At 47.8% G+C, this 16,406-nt stretch overlaps 1 protein-coding gene across 1 annotated transcript in view; it reads left to right on the top strand.

The window, feature by feature from the left end:
- Positions 1–15,597, top strand: part of LOC147659619 (protein FEV-like) — a 69,901-nt gene extending 54,304 nt beyond the window's left edge. Inside the window, exon 3 of the mRNA XM_086951601.1 lies at positions 12,556–15,597. Coding sequence (XP_086807727.1) covers positions 12,556–13,091 — 536 coding nt within the window. The 3' untranslated portion in view covers positions 13,092–15,597. The remainder of the gene's footprint in view (positions 1–12,555) is intronic.
- The last annotated feature ends 809 nt before the right edge of the window (positions 15,598–16,406 follow it).

The raw sequence follows: 16,406 nt of genomic DNA, 5'->3' as shown, positions 1-16,406 counted from the left end.
GATCTTAGCAAAACTGAAACTACTTACCAGGTTCAAAAGTTCAGGCTCATCATTAGTAGCCATTTCCTGTAGTGCTTCCTGAGGGGCCCCTCCAGAGTTCAGTTGCCAGTTGCAACTATTATGTGACCCTGCTCTGAACCTCAGAATAGTTACACATATGCCACAAAGGTCCTGAATTACAGCTAAGGGAGACAAGCAGGAGCCAGGCTGGAAGTTAAAATCCATTAATCAGCCCCTAATTCATTATTGTCAGTTGGGGCAGGGCAGGTGTTGTAACTCATTTTGCAACAATGAAAGCACTTAGCAAGTGCAAAAGATCACTAATCAGGGCGCACTAAGGAAGCAGGTGCCAGCGAAAAAAATATTCTGTGACACATTAATCAGCCCCAAATTAATTCAGGTCACTTGAGGCAGGGAAGGTGTGCTTTGCTTTGCCGAAAATAATGTACACTGGACAACCAGAGGGTGTGGTGATGAAACAGAGGGTGGCATGGGTGGGCCAGAGGGTGGCATGAGTAGTCAGAGAGTGGCAGTGGTGACAGAGAGTGGCAGTGATGAAGAAGAGTGTCCCAAACAGGCTGGACACGTAGAAACAACAAGTTCGCAAAACTTGCGACCCGACAGGTAAGTTCGCAAATTGCGAAATTGTAAAAACCCTCGCGAACTGGCAGAAACACGGGCGAACACAAAAAAAAAAAATCCGCAAATTCGCGGGAATTCGCGGATTTTGCGGATTGCGAGTTCGCAAATCCGCAAAATTCGCGAACGCGAGATCCGCAAAATTCGCCCATGCTTACATTTGGGTCCTATAACCGATTCAACCATGTTTTCTCTTAGTACTACCTTGAATGTATCTCATTCAATACATAGTTCTGAGGCGGAGCCTTCGTTTTCCTGAAAGTAGGAAGATGTAGTCTCTGACATAGTTGAGCGCAAGGTTGTATCTCTGATTGCGGCTACAGGTAGTCGCCACACCGGTATTGCAGACCTTATTCTGTCCCAAGTCATCCACAGCTGTATAGGGCTATGGTCTGATGATGTGCCTGCGAGATACTCCGCCTGAAAGACCTTTGCAAGGGCTTCGTGTAAACTGTATATTAAGTCTCATCTGGCATGTAGGTCATGTAGACCCAAATAGTGTGAGTATTCCCTGCCCTCTGGATGCAGACCCCTTCAAGTGCTCTGTATCCGCAAGAACCAAGCTTGTAGACTTCGAGCTAATGCTATGAATTGTGAATCAAGGTTTGGGGGACAGGAGCGGTCCATGTCCAAGTTCTGTGTGCAGTTGAAGTCTCTTCCCCAGAAAGCAGGGGCCACCGTATTCTGCAGTAACATAGGGGATAAGGAATGTAAGAAGGATGCCTGATTTGTATTAGTACAAAAGGGGGTGGTGATGGACGGAGCATCTGAACCAATAAAATGTAAATTGATACTTGTATAGCGCACTACTCACCCGCAAGGGTCTTAAGGCGCTTGTATGAATACCGCTGTGGAACCCATCCTGGTTTTCCCTGTTAGGCGTCCACTCCTGGGCACCCCCAAGGTGGAGGCCAGGCATCCTTAGCGTTGTGGGGGCCGTTGTGGAGATTAAGCAAGCTATTGCCCAGAGTTGCAGAGTGGGACTCCATGATTGGAATAGGCACCGAGGCAAGAATTATCAGGTCCGTGGAATTTTTGAGCTCAAGACCCGCAGAGGTGGGGAATTGAACCCTGGTCCCGGGCCAGACCTCTGCATCAGGGTCTGCCGCTCTAACCATTGTGCCACACTTCTCCACTCAATCAACCAATCAAACACTCACACCCAGCCAACAGATCTGGGTTTAATCCATCACCGTCCTTTAGCCCACTCTGCCACCCCAGTTCAGACACGATTGTATTAGGGGCATAGATCGATACTTGTGTTATTGGCTGACCATCTAGTCGTCCCTCTAAAACCACATATCTACCCTCTGGATCAATACGAGTATTTCTGACCTCCAATAGTGTCCCCTTTGCCACCCATATCAGTGTCCCCCTGGCATAACTAGAGTAAGTGGTGCCTATCAATTTACCCCTCTAGCGTTTAGGTATTCCCTCAAGTGTTTATGTGGTGAGATGCAACTCTTGCAGCAGAACTATGTTGACTTTCCGCCTTCTGAGATATCGATTAACTCGATAGCATACGATGTAACCTGCGAGGCCATGGATATTCCATGTTAATATGGTTATCGTTGAGGTACAACCATGTAGCTGTGGATGTATTTCATAGTGGCTAACTGCATTTTCCCCATGTGTGGCAATTCCACAGCCACCCATCCATCATATCCTTCCAGATATTTTTTAGGCAGGTTCTCCGTGCCTGAATTTAGGGAGTATACATTGGTCCTGTACTAAAGAAACACAAATTGAACAATTATAATACTCAACTCCCACACCCTAGATAGTGTGCCAACGGGCAACTGGCGATTCGCACTTAAATGCATTTTTAACAACACAATTCTATACTTTAGAAAATAATAGTCTACGCAGATATTTGGGGGTGGGTGGCTGTCAGGCAGTCGATCTGGGGCCTTAAAATAATCAACGCCTCCCCGTGCTCATTCCAAAGCGACAGTGCAACAATATGATAAAGTTAAAAGTAATCATGTCCCGCCCGGCCACCCGTGTCCACTCCATCCTTGTGGTAGGATTTCACATCAATTCATCTGCTGTTTGTGGTGTGACTACTGGGCCATTGCCTATTGCTGCAGCTTTGTGGGTGTCAGAAACAATCAGTATTTAATCCTGATGTGTCTCTAACTCTGAGCCAAAGGCCGTAGGAGAGTAAGACGGTACATGTTTTTCACATCTTATACCACTTTAGCCCTTTCCCTTGAAGCCTGTACTTTGGTGGGGCCTTTAGATTGGTGCTCTGCACATTTCCTCTGCTTCTGTTGGAATTGTCATGTTTGAGTCGAGGTCGATTTGGCTTCTTGTAATGGTGCCAAATCGTTCTGTTCTAACCAATCCCAGGCTGCCACTGGAGTCTTTCAAAATTGTGTTATGCAGTCATGTCAGATTCATAAAGTGGCTGGGAACTGCAGTACAAATTTGATTTTGTGCTCATACAATACCCTCTTCATCGCAATAAAGGAAGATCTGCATTTCTGGGCGTACAGGGTGTAATCAGGGTAGATTTGCATATTAGCATTTTCAACAATCCACAGGCCTTTTGCTTTCGAGACTTGGAGGATAAGGTCTCTAATCCCTATGGTTCAATAGGTGTGCGATCACAGTCCTTGTAGCTGCGCCTGGCCTGGGAGGCCCACCTGGGACACTTTGCGCTCTCTCCACCTAGAAGAAGGTAGATTGTTTACCTTGCAGTATTGTTCCAATGAACCGTCTTCTAAAAAGAGCTCCATGTTGTGGCCTTCCGCCCATTGTGGTATGCCCACTACGTGCACATTGTCCTGCCAGGATCACCCTTCAAGATCTTCAAGGTGGTCCAGCAGGTGGGCCACCTTTGATTGTAGTGCTCAAATACGTTGATCTGATTCCTTCACGTTAGTGTTTCATGAGTGGATTCATACTGTTCCATCCATTCTTTCAGCTTCTTAAGGGCTTCCCTTGAGAATATCAATTTCAATGCAAACCAAGTTGAGTTTTGTTTCCAGTATCGACTTAATGTCCATTATGGCTGTGAGTAGTTCCCCAAATTTGCGTGACTGTGGTGATAGTGTGGTCGCTAATGGTTTATTGTTGTCATTAAGGTGAGTTGTTGTTCCCTGTGTACCGCCTTTTGGCGCAGAAACTTGTCTGGTTTTGGTTTCACCATTCTGTGTTGCTTATCTGTAGCTGCTGCTATCAGTTTACTTCTCAGACCTTTGTGGTGTGTTAGGAGGAGGGAAGTGAGCGAGTCAGACAACAGATGTCCGGCAGCCCTGTCAGTTCGGGCACATTATCCGTACCTTGTGCATAGTGTTGCTTGGGGATCCTGCTGTTTAGGGTAATGCCCTCTTCACAAGTTGGCACGTTGCGTGGTTACACTTAGCTGACGTGGTCGTCTGCAGGGAAACTTCGTTTACTTAATTGATCCATTCTGGTTGCCTCCTCCTGCCCTTTCAGGGGGTCTACTCCATATCCCTGTTGTCTGTACTATGTCTGGAGGCGCTAATCCCCCGCCTCTACTACCCACAATGTAGCTTGAGAGCCTGAGTAGAAGAGGGGTTGGTTTTGAAGGCTTCTCAGTCAAATTGTGCGTCAGGCTCCTTTGGTTCTTTGGTACCTATTGAGTGTCTTTTGGGCATTCCGCTACCAGTTGAGAGCCTCTTGCTTATCCCTCTTCAGCTATTGCCGATACCATAATTCGGTAGGCATGAGGGAGGAGGTGAAGGGAGGATCGAGGATCCAGGTGAACAGGAAAGTCGCCCCTTACTATGTTGTCATCCGATTTTCATTAAAGTCATTTTATTGCTGACCCCCTTCGGTTCTATGGGCTGCGTCACTTGCTCTCCAATCCGCCCCCGGGGTCAGCGTATCCGCCGACGCTCATCTGCCTCGATCGCGTCCAGGGCCCAATGCTGGTACTTCCCAAAGTGTACCAAGAGCTTCCGCTCTACTTCCACAGTGCGCACCAGTTCCCCGGGAGCCGCGTGGGTGTATTCGCGGAGTGTCTTTTGTGATTCTGCGTGGTTTCGGTTGTTATGGAGGTCAGAAGGGAGAGATAAGGAGTTCTTGTCATCTAACCCCATCGCAGCTTCGTCTCTTTGCCTCGTCACAGGGACCCTCCTCCGTGGGATGCGGTGGGCAGCTCAGGCCCCGGTTGCACCGGCTTCACGTTACAATATGCACGGTCTCTTTTCACGGTTAACGGATCGCAGTGTCCACGCTACCCCTGGTCAGTCCCCGACCCCGCTGGGTGTTCCGGGTACAAGATAATCAACCTGAACCTCAGCAGTGCAAAGAGCTGTGGGAGGTTGATATTTCTGCAGGATTTGGTTGGGCCTTTACAGAGTGTCCGTCCTGACTGCCAACTTGGCCATGCCTCCATGCCATCAGAGTTATGCCAGAAGTTCCCTTACGTGTTCCTATCGACAAACTGCACCTCTATAGTTACTACAGCCAAAAAAAGACCCAAAACTGTCATAAATGTACTCCAGAGCAGAGCTATTGTAAGTTCATCATAACAGAATGCTAACCACGGGTACTGTAACACCCACCAATCGCAGGAACTTAAAATAAAAGCCTTAAACATTGAAGAAAAATATATATAATGCAATTATTATTAGCTTGTATGTTAGTATGTAATACTTTAAAAAAAAAAAACAATAATGTATTTCAATTTTTCATAAAATAAATTAATTCTGTACATAACATTTTTAGGTAGGATTTTTTTATTTCAATCTTAAGGAAAATAATTTTAACTTAGTTTAATATATTCAAAACATTTAATTTTCAATGAAGGTAATAATGTTTTAGTTTTTTTTTGCTTTACATTTAAAATAAATATGTTAAATGAATTTACGATTTATGTTAACTGGCGCATCCCGAGGGATGCGCCAGTTAACATGCGCCACAGTGCGCTACTGCTCCGCCACCCATGGTGCACTGTATTTACAATGCAGCGCACCATGGTGCAAAAACGGCACAGATGCGTGACGCATCTGTGCCGGAAATGTGTCGCATTGCTGGAGTTGCGTCGCAAGCGCGACGCAGCTCCAGCAAGGCTCGGGGTTGCCCCATTCAACTAATGCTGCGTCAAGACCTACGCCTGCTTTAAGCAGGCGCAGGGTTTTGACGCAGCATTGCCCTGAAAGTGACCGAGTGAAATCTCATAGATTTCACTCAGCCACTTTCAGGAGGTGTTCCTGTGCAGGAACGCCCCCCCTGCGCAGGAACGCCTCCTTATGGCGCAGTGCTTTACAACGTGACGCATCTCCGAGATGCGTCACGTTGTAAATAGGGCGCATTGTTTGCGCCGCAGTTACGTCAAATAAAGTGACGCAATTGCGGCGCAAAGAGGCGCAACGGCCTCATAAATCTGCCCCATAGTTTTTTTAAAGAAACTTTTAAACTTTCCTCTACACTTTACTATCAGAAAATCAGCGTCCCAGTGCGCTTATGTGTGAACATTTACTTGTAGTAACTTTACAGTCATAAATTAGGCTCCACCTCTTGAATTCCGGGGTTGGGAACAAGTTAACCTACACTTTGCAGTAGATTTACACTATTTAATGGTGATTAGCCAAAAGTAGAATGTACGGCAAGATGCAATAGTAAACTTCCATGCATTTAACCCCTTCACAGCTGGGCAAATTCCCCTGCTGTGCTGGGGTGCGGGGGCCCGCTTAACGCCCCCGTGCTCATGACAAGCTCAGCTTGTCATGAGTCAAGTCAAGTCAAGTCATAAAATTTGTATAGCGCACTACATACCCAGAGGGTTTCAAGGCGCTTAGGAAGGGGAGGAGGATTATTTGTCAAATATCCACGTTTTAAGCTGCTTTCTGAACGCTAGGTGATTCTGGGTGAGGCGAAGGTAAGCGGGGAGTGAGTTCCATGTTTTGGCAGCCAGGTATGAAAAGGATCTGCCTCCCATGGTGGTCTTGTTGATGCGAGGTACAGTGGCGAAGGCTTGGCTGGAAGAGCGAAGTTGGCGGGAGGGGGTGTAGAAGGACAGTCGAGAGTTGAGGCAATCTGGTCCGATGTCGTAGAGTGATTTGTGTGCGTGGGTAAGCAGTCGGAAAGTGATCCTCTTATTGACGGGTAGCCAGTGGAGGTCTTTAAGGTGACCAGAGATGTGTTCGTTGCGTGGGATGTCTAATATGAGCCTGGCTGAGGCGTTTTGGATTCGTTGTAGTTTCTTCTGGAGTTTAGCGGTGGTACCTGCGTAGAGGGTGTTTCCGTAGTCCAGTCGGCTCGTGACTAGAGCGTGGGTGACTGTTTTCCTTGTTTCAGAGGGGATCCAGCGAAATGTTTTTCTGAGCATGCGAAGAATTTTAAAGCAGGAAGAGGATACGGCGCTGACTTGTCTGTTCATTGAGAGTGAAGAATCCAGGATGACGCCAAGGTTCCGTGCGTGGTCTGTCGGGATGGGTGCTTTTCCGAGGGCTTCCGGCCACCAGGAGTCGTCCCATGCAGAGGGGGAAGTACCTAAGATGAGGACTTCTGTTTTATCTGAGTTCAGTTTCAGACGGCTTTGTTTCATCCATTCGGCGACTTCTTTCATTCCTTCGTGTAGGTTAGTTTTGGCGGTGCTGGGGTCCTTGGTGAGAGAAAGGATCAGTTGAGTGTCGTCCGCGTAAGAGATGATGTTGAGGTTGTGTTGGCGGGCGATGGCCGCGAGGGGGCTCATGTATACGTTGAAGAGGGTGGGACTGAGTGAGGATCCTTGAGGTACGCCGCAGATGATTTCAGAGGCCTCGGACTTGAATGGTGGGAGGCGGACTCTCTGTGTTCTTCCGGTGAGGAACGAGGTGATCCATTCCAGTGCTTTTCCTTGGATTCCGATGTTTCTGAGGCGTTGTAAAAGGGTGCTATGGCAGACTGTGTCGAAGGCTGCAGAGAGGTCGAGGAGGATGAGGGCGACTGTGTCTCCATTGTCCAGTAGAGTTCGAATGTCGTCTGTTGCTGCGATGAGGGCGGTCTCAGTGCTGTGTTTGGCTCGGAAGCCAGATTGTGAGGGGTCGAGTGATTTGTTGGCTTCGAGGAAGGCGGCGAGCTGGTTGTTGACGGCTTTCTCGATGACTTTGGCCGGGAATGGAAGAAGCGAGATGGGGGGGTAGTTTTTGAGTTCGGTGGGGTCTGCTGTTGGTTTTTTCAGAAGGGCGGTGAGTTCAGCGTGTTTCCAGTCTTCTGGGAAGGTAGCGGAGTTGAAGGAGCAGTTGATGACGTCTCAGAGGTGCGGAGCTATGACGGAGTCTGCTTTGTTGAAGATGTGGTGAGGGCATGGGTCTGTGGGGGATCCAGAGTGGATGGAATTCATCAGGCGGATGGTGTCCTCAGTGGAGATTGGGTTCCAGGCGTTAAGGGTGTTTACGGGGGGAAGATGGTCAGCAGATGGTAGGGAGGGTTGGCTTCCGGGTTGGTTGTCAAAGCTGTTGTGGATGTCAGCAATCTTGTTGTGGAAAAAAGAGGCTAGGGAGTCGCAGAGGGTTTGAGAGGGGGTGATGTCGTTAGAGTTGGCCGAGGGGTTGGAAAATTCCTTGACGATGTTGAAAAGTTCCTTGCTGTTGTGGGCGTTGTTGTCAAGTCGATCCTTGAATGCTGTTTTCTTGGCTTTTCGGATCAGTTGGTGGTGAGTACGGGTGGCGCTTTTGAAGGCGTCCTTGTTGCTGGTGGATGGGTCTTTTTTCCAGGCCTTTTCAAGGGAGCGGCACAGTTTCTTGGACTTCTTGAGATCAACGTTGAACCATGAGGCCTTCTTGTTGCCAAGTTTGTGTTGACGTTTTTTCAGTGGTGCTAAGGTGTCGGCGGTGTTGGATAACCAAAGGGTGAGGTTGGAGGCGGCTTCGTTGGCGTTAGAAGAGAGGGCTGGGGAGGTTCGAAGGAGCGATGTGGAGATCTGATCCGTGGTGATTTTGTTCCAGTTTCTTTGCAGAGTTGGTTGGAGGTGGATGATGGGTTTCGGCTTGTTGTAGGTGAAGTGAACGCAGCTGTGGTCAGTCCAGAGGAGATCCGTAGTGTGGCTGAAGGAGACATGGTTGCTGGAGGTGAAGATGGGGTCGAGTGTGTGACCTGCGATGTGGGTGGGGGAAGTGACCAGTTGTTTAAGTCCGAGGTTGGCGAGGTTGTCTAAGAGGGTGGCGGTGTTGCGGTCGTTGACCTTTTCAAGGTGGAAGTTGAGGTCTCCCAGAAGGATGTAGTCTTTGGAGGGGAGCGCGTGTGGGGTGATGAATTCCGTGATGTCTTCACTGAATTTTGCGCGGGGTCCTGGTGGTCTGTAGAGGAGGGTGCCTCTGAGAGTTGTCTTGGGGTCGATGTGGATCTGGAAGTGAAGGTGTTCGGAGTTAGCGAGGTTGGCGTCGGAGCTGGTAGAGATGCGGATGGATTTCTTATGCACGGTGGTTGTGTGCTCATGACGAGCTGAGCTTGTCATGACCACGCCCGTTTCTTTAGTGCGCTCGCACAGCAGGGGGATTTGCCCAGCACACGAGCACCCTAGCTCATGACGAGCTGAGCTCGTCATGAGGCTCAAAGGTGATATTTACTCGCATATAAAGATACCTTTGTGAATAGTGCCCATTGTGTTTTGCGACAGTGACGGATGGAGGCGTCAACCCACATGTTTTATTTTGCCCCCGTCATTGCTGGAGGGCCGGGCCTTGATTGTAATGCAGCATATGAGTTTGCTAACCTTGTGTTCACCCTTTGAGAAATAAATGAAAAGTGGCCATACAGTCCGGTCCGCAATTGGCGTGGGTGTCACACACAGGATTCCTCCTCATTCAGCACTCACATTTAATTGCCCAGCACTGCGGGACTCAATTAAAGCTGGGAAGTTTCTTTCAGAAACACTGAGAGGTGCCATGCAGTGTAATTATCTTCACATCATTACTATCAATAACTACAGCTCCCAGCCCATGACAGTGCGGATCAATTAAAAGCGCAGCGACATGACATGGCGTTACTTGACATGTTTTTGGCTCTCAACTAAACACAACTGTAGGTATCTTTTGCCAAAAGATCTTTTGTGGAATGCACCAAAACTTCAGGGCCGGACTGGAAACCGAAATCGGCCCTTGCAAACTGCTCAACAAGCCCCCCATGGAGGAGGGGCGGGGCGCGGCAGTGCTGTTTACTTGGGCCGGTTTCGCCCGATTTTGTTACAGGGGGCCAATATTGCCGGCCCGGGTAACAAAATTGGCCCCCTGGGACCCAAAACCGCCCCCGCCCCCACACTGACGGCCCACCGGGAAGCGCCCGGTGCCCGCTTCGGCCAGTCCATGTAATGGGGCTGTGTGCCAGCAAATTGTGCACCGTCCATTTACTGCTCTGTTGATCTCATTTGCTTTCTTCTTATTCAATGGCTTTCCTTCCTCGTTTTTTTTGTCTCTTCCCGCACAATTTGATTGGATGACGTATTCTTCCACTGTTCTCATCCAGGGAACTAATTTTTTTCATTTTCTTTCAGCACTCCGTGAGAGTGCATGTGTTTTTTCTCTCTCTTCCTTGGGTGCTGCTTAGTCCCTCAAAAACACGCCCACCGGCGCATGCTCCATGTAGCTCTCTCCTCTCCCTAGACCAATCTTATCTATTGTTTCCCTCACCCCGGCTCGTTTTTTATTTTTATTTTACTCTCTCTCGTACTTGAAGGAATATATCTCTTTACATCGCGGATTTTACTCCAGGATGCAAACACAACGCGGTCGTTACAACGACTGTGTTGTCACAATGCACTACCTTTACAACTCAAGTCGTTACAACAACTTGCGCTAGATGGCGCGCTGGACTTTAGAATAGAATGATTTACTATTCCAACTCCAGTGTCTGCAACACTAGTGAAAGTGTTGGAATAGTAAATCATACTATTCCTTATCCTAGAGCGTCATCTATATCGTCGTAGTAACAACTTGTGTAGTAATGGCACTGCGTTGTAACAACGCAGTCGTTGTAACAACCGCGTTGTGTTTGCATGGCGGGGTAAAATCCGCGATGTAAACGTTGTTTCCCACTTGAAGCTGCTCTATTGCTTCCTCGCTCACTACCCGCGATGACTTCCTCCAGCTGCCCCAATAATGCTTCCCCACGGCCGGTCCTGATTTGATCTTTTGTCCATTATTTTGCAGGGCACAGCAGCTGCCATTTACTGCTAGATTGATCATTTTCAAAAAAGCACTTTCGCACATAAATGAATGACTTTTTCTCAAATATTTATTCTACACACGTTGTACCACACAAATGACTTATTACACATATTCGCTGGGTAATGAAACAATTCTTCAAAGCCCCTACAATGAGGTGACGGTACTGCCTCCTCCCTCCACTCTAAAAGTACTTTCTGTTCCGTTGGGTAAGTATAGATGTGCTATTCTCAACTCTGCATCTATTGACGCCGATGAGCGGCATATCGTCGAAGAACGTAGACGTTGAACTAAGTATAGTAAATCTACACTCACCTATATATAAGTACCTTCATATTATTCTTGGTGTCTGATGTTTTGACTATAATACTTTTGTAGCACAATATTGCTGTCCCAACCATAACTGAGGGGCATATTATCAAGAAAGGCAGTAAAATTATCGCTGCTTTAGCTGCAGGAAACTGCCGCTAAAGTGACGATAATGGCCTTGATAATATGTCCTTGTGAATTCCCATAGCAGCTCAGGTTCTCGTGTTAACCTGGGCTGCTATGGGAATTCTCTAGGGCATATTATCAAGGCCAATATTGACGTTTTAGCGGCAGTTTCCTGCCGCTAAAGCGGCGATAATTTTATCGCCTTTCCTGATAATATGCCCCTGAGTCCGTAGGGTTTAGTAACCATGGAACCCATGAGAAAAATAGAAGACAGACTCCTGTGGACACTCCTGATAGTGGGAGTGTGTTTGCCCTAAAGTAAGCCGAGCTAAAATTATCACCTGTTGTCTGTGAGGGTAACAGTGGTGGTGCGGTGGGGTGGGGTTGCGGGGGGGGGGGGGGGAGAGGGAGGAGGGATGTGTTTCGAGCGACGATGCAGAGGGAAAATTAAATAAATAATTCATTTTTCCTCTGTATCATCCCACGACATGCGAACCCCCCCACCCCCATCCAGCCCCACCGCTGTTACCTGCACAGATCGGGGCTAAATGACAACATAATTAGCGTCATTTTGGTAAATTTGCATTACTCTCGTTATGCAAAATTCCCAAACCTATGCCATTACTCGATGTTTATAGCCCTTTTGGTTTTTAGAACTTTTTTTGAACTTATTGCATCATTGAGTCAAAAATTGACAAAAAGCCGTATTTCGCTCTAAAATATTTCTCAAAATTATAGATTGCATTTTGCTCAATTATGCATAATTTTGTGTCAAAGTGAAAGAAAATAATGCAAATTTTCAACACCCCTTCAAATGTGTTGGATTGTAAAATACGAGAATTTAATTTAGCTTCCTTAATGCAGTGGCGCTTCACAAACTTGAAAATCTGCTAAAGGGAGATTTTTTGTGGTGAAAACAAGCAAAATCTTCTTGTAGGGTAAGTGTTCTCCCACAGAAATTACTTGTGAAGGAAAATCTTGATGCTTCAATTTTTCAAATGTGCAAAAGTTGTGAACATCACCAAACTTTACCAGTAGAACTTTCATTTTAAGAGCCCTCCACCTAAGAACCTGACATAGCCCAGTAACAGATCCCATTCTTAATGCTTCCGCACCGCCCCTCTCCTTCTCTCCCATGCATCTGTGGCTCTGTTAAAAAAACAAGCACTGGCTAGCAATGAGTGTTGCCTCACCCAGCCCATCATACTGAGCTCCCCTCTTCCTCCCTCTTCTCCGTTTCCAATCTAAAGTCCACCCTAGTACCCACCACCCCCTGAAGTTGTGTAACTTTTTGCAGTCCTCAGACACCCAGGTATACATAGTACTACATAAAGCAATGTAACTCTTCTCTCTCTCCATGCAGGAAGTGGTCAGATCCAGTTGTGGCAGTTCCTGCTGGAGCTTCTCTCTGATCGCGCCAACATGAACTGCATCACCTGGGAGGGCACAAACGGCGAGTTCAAGCTGACTGACCCCGACGAGGTGGCACGCCGCTGGGGCGAGCGCAAGAGCAAGCCCAACATGAACTATGACAAGTTGAGCCGGGCTTTGCGTTACTACTATGACAAAAGCATCATGACCAAGGTTCACGGCAAGCGCTACGCCTACAAGTTTGACTTCCACGGCCTGGCGCAGGTGTGCCAGCCCACCACCGCCGCCACTGAGCATGCTCTCTACAAGTTCCAAGGCAACCTGGCCCCACTGCCATTCTCTGGAATTTCCAAGCTGAACCTGATGACCTCCGGTGTGACCCCCACCAGCTTTTCCTATTGGACAGGATCTGCACCGGCTCTGTACCCCAGTCATGGGCTTCAGCCGTCAACACCCTTCAGCGCTGTGTCGGCCTCACACCTGGGCACAATCAATTCCATCAGCAACATGAGCAGCCACTACCACTAGGGGGCGCCACAATTGACTATTTCATGGACATTTGTGAGACACAGTGTGTACTGAGCCATGGGGGACATTTCTTCAGAGGGCAGTGCTTTCTGTTCCTCATCTAGGGCAAAACAAGCAATGCAACCTAAATAATGCAGATAATCAAAATGCCCTATTTATCCCTCTTTGGACTTTAGCATTGGTGCACTGGTTCCAATTTGCTTTCTGTGCAACCTTATCCACTTCCTGGTTTGTTAAAATCATTCTTTTAAGGAGCAGGTAAAAAAAGCTGCGCACCTTTGATTTTCAGTGCACTTTAGTGGTGGAGAAAAAGTTTTTTCCAAGGTTTTTTCTTAGATGTTCATGATGTGTAATCAGTAGAGTGTTTTAAAACAGTGAAAGACAATTATTTTACAAGAAAAAATGTACGTCCCACAAGTGTGTTTTTAAACAGATATGTGTTGCTGTTTGGGGCTGATTTATAGGAACTTAGTACATTTTAAGACCAGTTTTGGGTAAAAATGCAAGAGATTTTTAGGAAAACAAACATTTTGCCAACGTGAAATAGGTACATTTCCTAACAGACCAATGTTCTAAGTGATAGTTTTTGCATTTATAGTGTCACTGTTGTATTTCTTGATTGAGACAATGAGGTAGATCTTTTGTATATGAGCCCATCATTGATTATATTTATTTTCTGTCATTATGCAGAAAAAGTCCGGCAATGTTTACTTCAGAGTTTGTTTTTGAAGTTCCCAATGACACATGATTTGATGCTTCCTGCCCTCCCTGAGGTGTCTCTGTGAGGAAGACGCTAACTGATGTCAAGTATTAAATAACCCACTCTAAAATGAGCTCCTCTGTCTGTACAGGGATGTTGGCATCACAGAGACAAATCCGGACCTCCAGCTACAAAAAAGAGCATACAACTGCTCATTGAAACAGATTTAAATAGGCCTATGAGGATAAGAAATGCCACAAGATGTCCTCATTTTGGCAAACTTTTATTTGCACCAGCGTAGCCCAGCGTTGCCAAAGCTTGACATCAAGCTTCCCCTTCCCTAAACCCCAGCCTTCCCTGTCGCCCACTGCTCTCTTCGAGCTGCCCTCTCAGCCTCCCTCCTGCCCTCCTGCCGTGGCCACAGCTTACCTCCTTAACACCCACTCAGCGGTTAAGCACCAATTGGAACTGTTTAATTTTCTCGACACTGTCAAACCCGACCCCCTGTTCCTCACTGAGACATGGTTTTCCTCAGACCCACTGCCTGATGTCTTAGCGGCACTCCCCGACTCTTATTATGCTCTCCGAGTCGACCTCCCCGACGGGAAGGCCGGAGGGGGAGTGGCCGTGATCGCCCGCTCCAATCTTCAGTTTCAGCTCCTCTCTTACCCTTCCATTACGGAAGTTGATTTCTTAGTTGTCCGCTCTGTTAACCTTGCGGCTCCCTTCACCCACGCGCTCTTTTATCGTCCACCCCAAGCCATGCCTCACTTTATCCCAGCTCTACAGGAACTATTGGCCACTCTGGTGGTCAACAACTCCTCCGTCCTGCTTCTGGGTGACTTCAATTATTGGCCCGGTGACCCTAGGGAGGATCAGACTTCTAAAGACTCCTCTGAAACTCTCCATTGCCTTAACTTTATCTCTCACATCCACCTCCCCACTCATTTGCACGGTCACATTCTGGAGCATATCTGGTCAGCCAATTTACTTATTCTTTCCCTCACAGATCTCCCTTGCTCATGGTCCGATCATTCCTTGGTTTCTTTCTCCCTTGACCTTGAGGCTACCAACAAGCCCCCCCATCCAAGAACGTTTGGGCTCGGAATTGGAATCGCGTAGACCTGGGCGCACTCTGTTCTTCCCTGGCAGCCTCACCCCCCTGTATGGTCGATGTCCCTCTTAACCTCCAGGTGGCCACCATCAACAGCTGGCTCTCTGCCTCCTGTGATTCTGTTGCTCGCCTTAAACTGGTTAGGACGTGTCGCTCTCATGAGGCCAATAGATGGTTCACCAACGACCTTAAAGTCCTTAAATTGGCACTTAGACAGGCTGAACGGCACTGGAGGCGCAGTTACTGCCCTATTCTGAAGGCTCAATACTCTGCCCTTCTTCATGACTACAAAAAAGCCATTTTGGCAGTCAAAACGGAATATTTCTCCCTGAAGATTCTCCTTGCGGCAAACAAGCCCAAGGAGATCTTCTCCATTGTACACAACCTAGCTGCATCCAATAGAGTCAATTGTAAACCTGATCCCTCTCAATCTCTCTGCAATTACCTCAATGGCTATTTCATTGAGAAGATTGCCACCATCAAGCGCAACATTCCCCTGCCATCCCTTTCCTTCTCTTTTCCCCCTCTGCATCCTACGTCCATCTTTCTTGATCAACTCCCCCTGATCTCCAAAGAGGCCTTTCTTACTCTGCTAAAGAAGGTTAAGTCAGGCTTCCCTCCGACTGCTGTCCGGCTCACATTCTGAGGGAAGTGTTCTCCAGCTGTCGCGACCCTCCCTTAATCCTTCTCAATACTTCTATCATCCAGGGAATGGTACCAGCTTTCCTTAAATCATCCACAGTCATCCCCATTTAAAAAAAACAGGGGCTGATCCCACTCTTCTGGCTAACTTCAGGCCTATCTCCTTGCTCCCTTTCCTGGGTAAGATCCTTAAGAGCTATGTCAATACCTGTCTCTCTGCTTTCATTGAGGACAACCACCTTCTGGCCTCCCACCAAGCCGGTTTTCATCCAGCCCACTCGACGGAATCTGTGGTCCTTTCCTTCCCAGATGAGCTCAGGAGAAGTGCCGACACCAATGCTTCCCAGGCCTTGGTCCTCCTTGATTTGTCCGCTGCTTTCGACACGGTCGACCATTCCATCTTCTCGACCGTGTTGGAGCAGCGGGCATCCGGGGGACTGCACTTGCCTGGCTCGCCTCTTTCCTTCAGGGTCAGACGCAGGCGGTTCAATTGGAAGGCTTTACTGCCCCCACTTGTCCGGTTTCCTGTGGGGTCCCCCATGGCTCTTCCCTCTCTCCCCTTTTTTTTATCTTTATATCTATCCCCTCATAGTCTCTTTGCAAAACATGGAGGTCGTTGTCTTCAACTAAGCTGACGACCTCCAGCTTGTCTTTAATCTTTCCTCTTCCCCAGACTCTATTCTTAAATTTCAGACCACTCTTGTCTTTATCTATGACTGGATGAACTATAACCATCTAAAACTTAATCCTGACAAGACAGAGCTGGTCCTAACTTGCGGCTCCTCTAGCCCTTGGACCCCCGCCTTTTGGCCACCTGCCTTTGGTCCCCCACTGGCGCCGTCCGCTTCTGTTAAAGCCC

This window comes from Lissotriton vulgaris, unplaced genomic scaffold (assembly GCF_964263255.1).
Source record: "Lissotriton vulgaris unplaced genomic scaffold, aLisVul1.2 SCAFFOLD_283, whole genome shotgun sequence".
Lineage (NCBI taxonomy): Eukaryota > Metazoa > Chordata > Amphibia > Caudata > Salamandridae > Lissotriton > Lissotriton vulgaris.
Note: the sequence above shows the minus strand (reverse complement) of the source record. Positions and strands in the feature narration are given on the sequence as shown.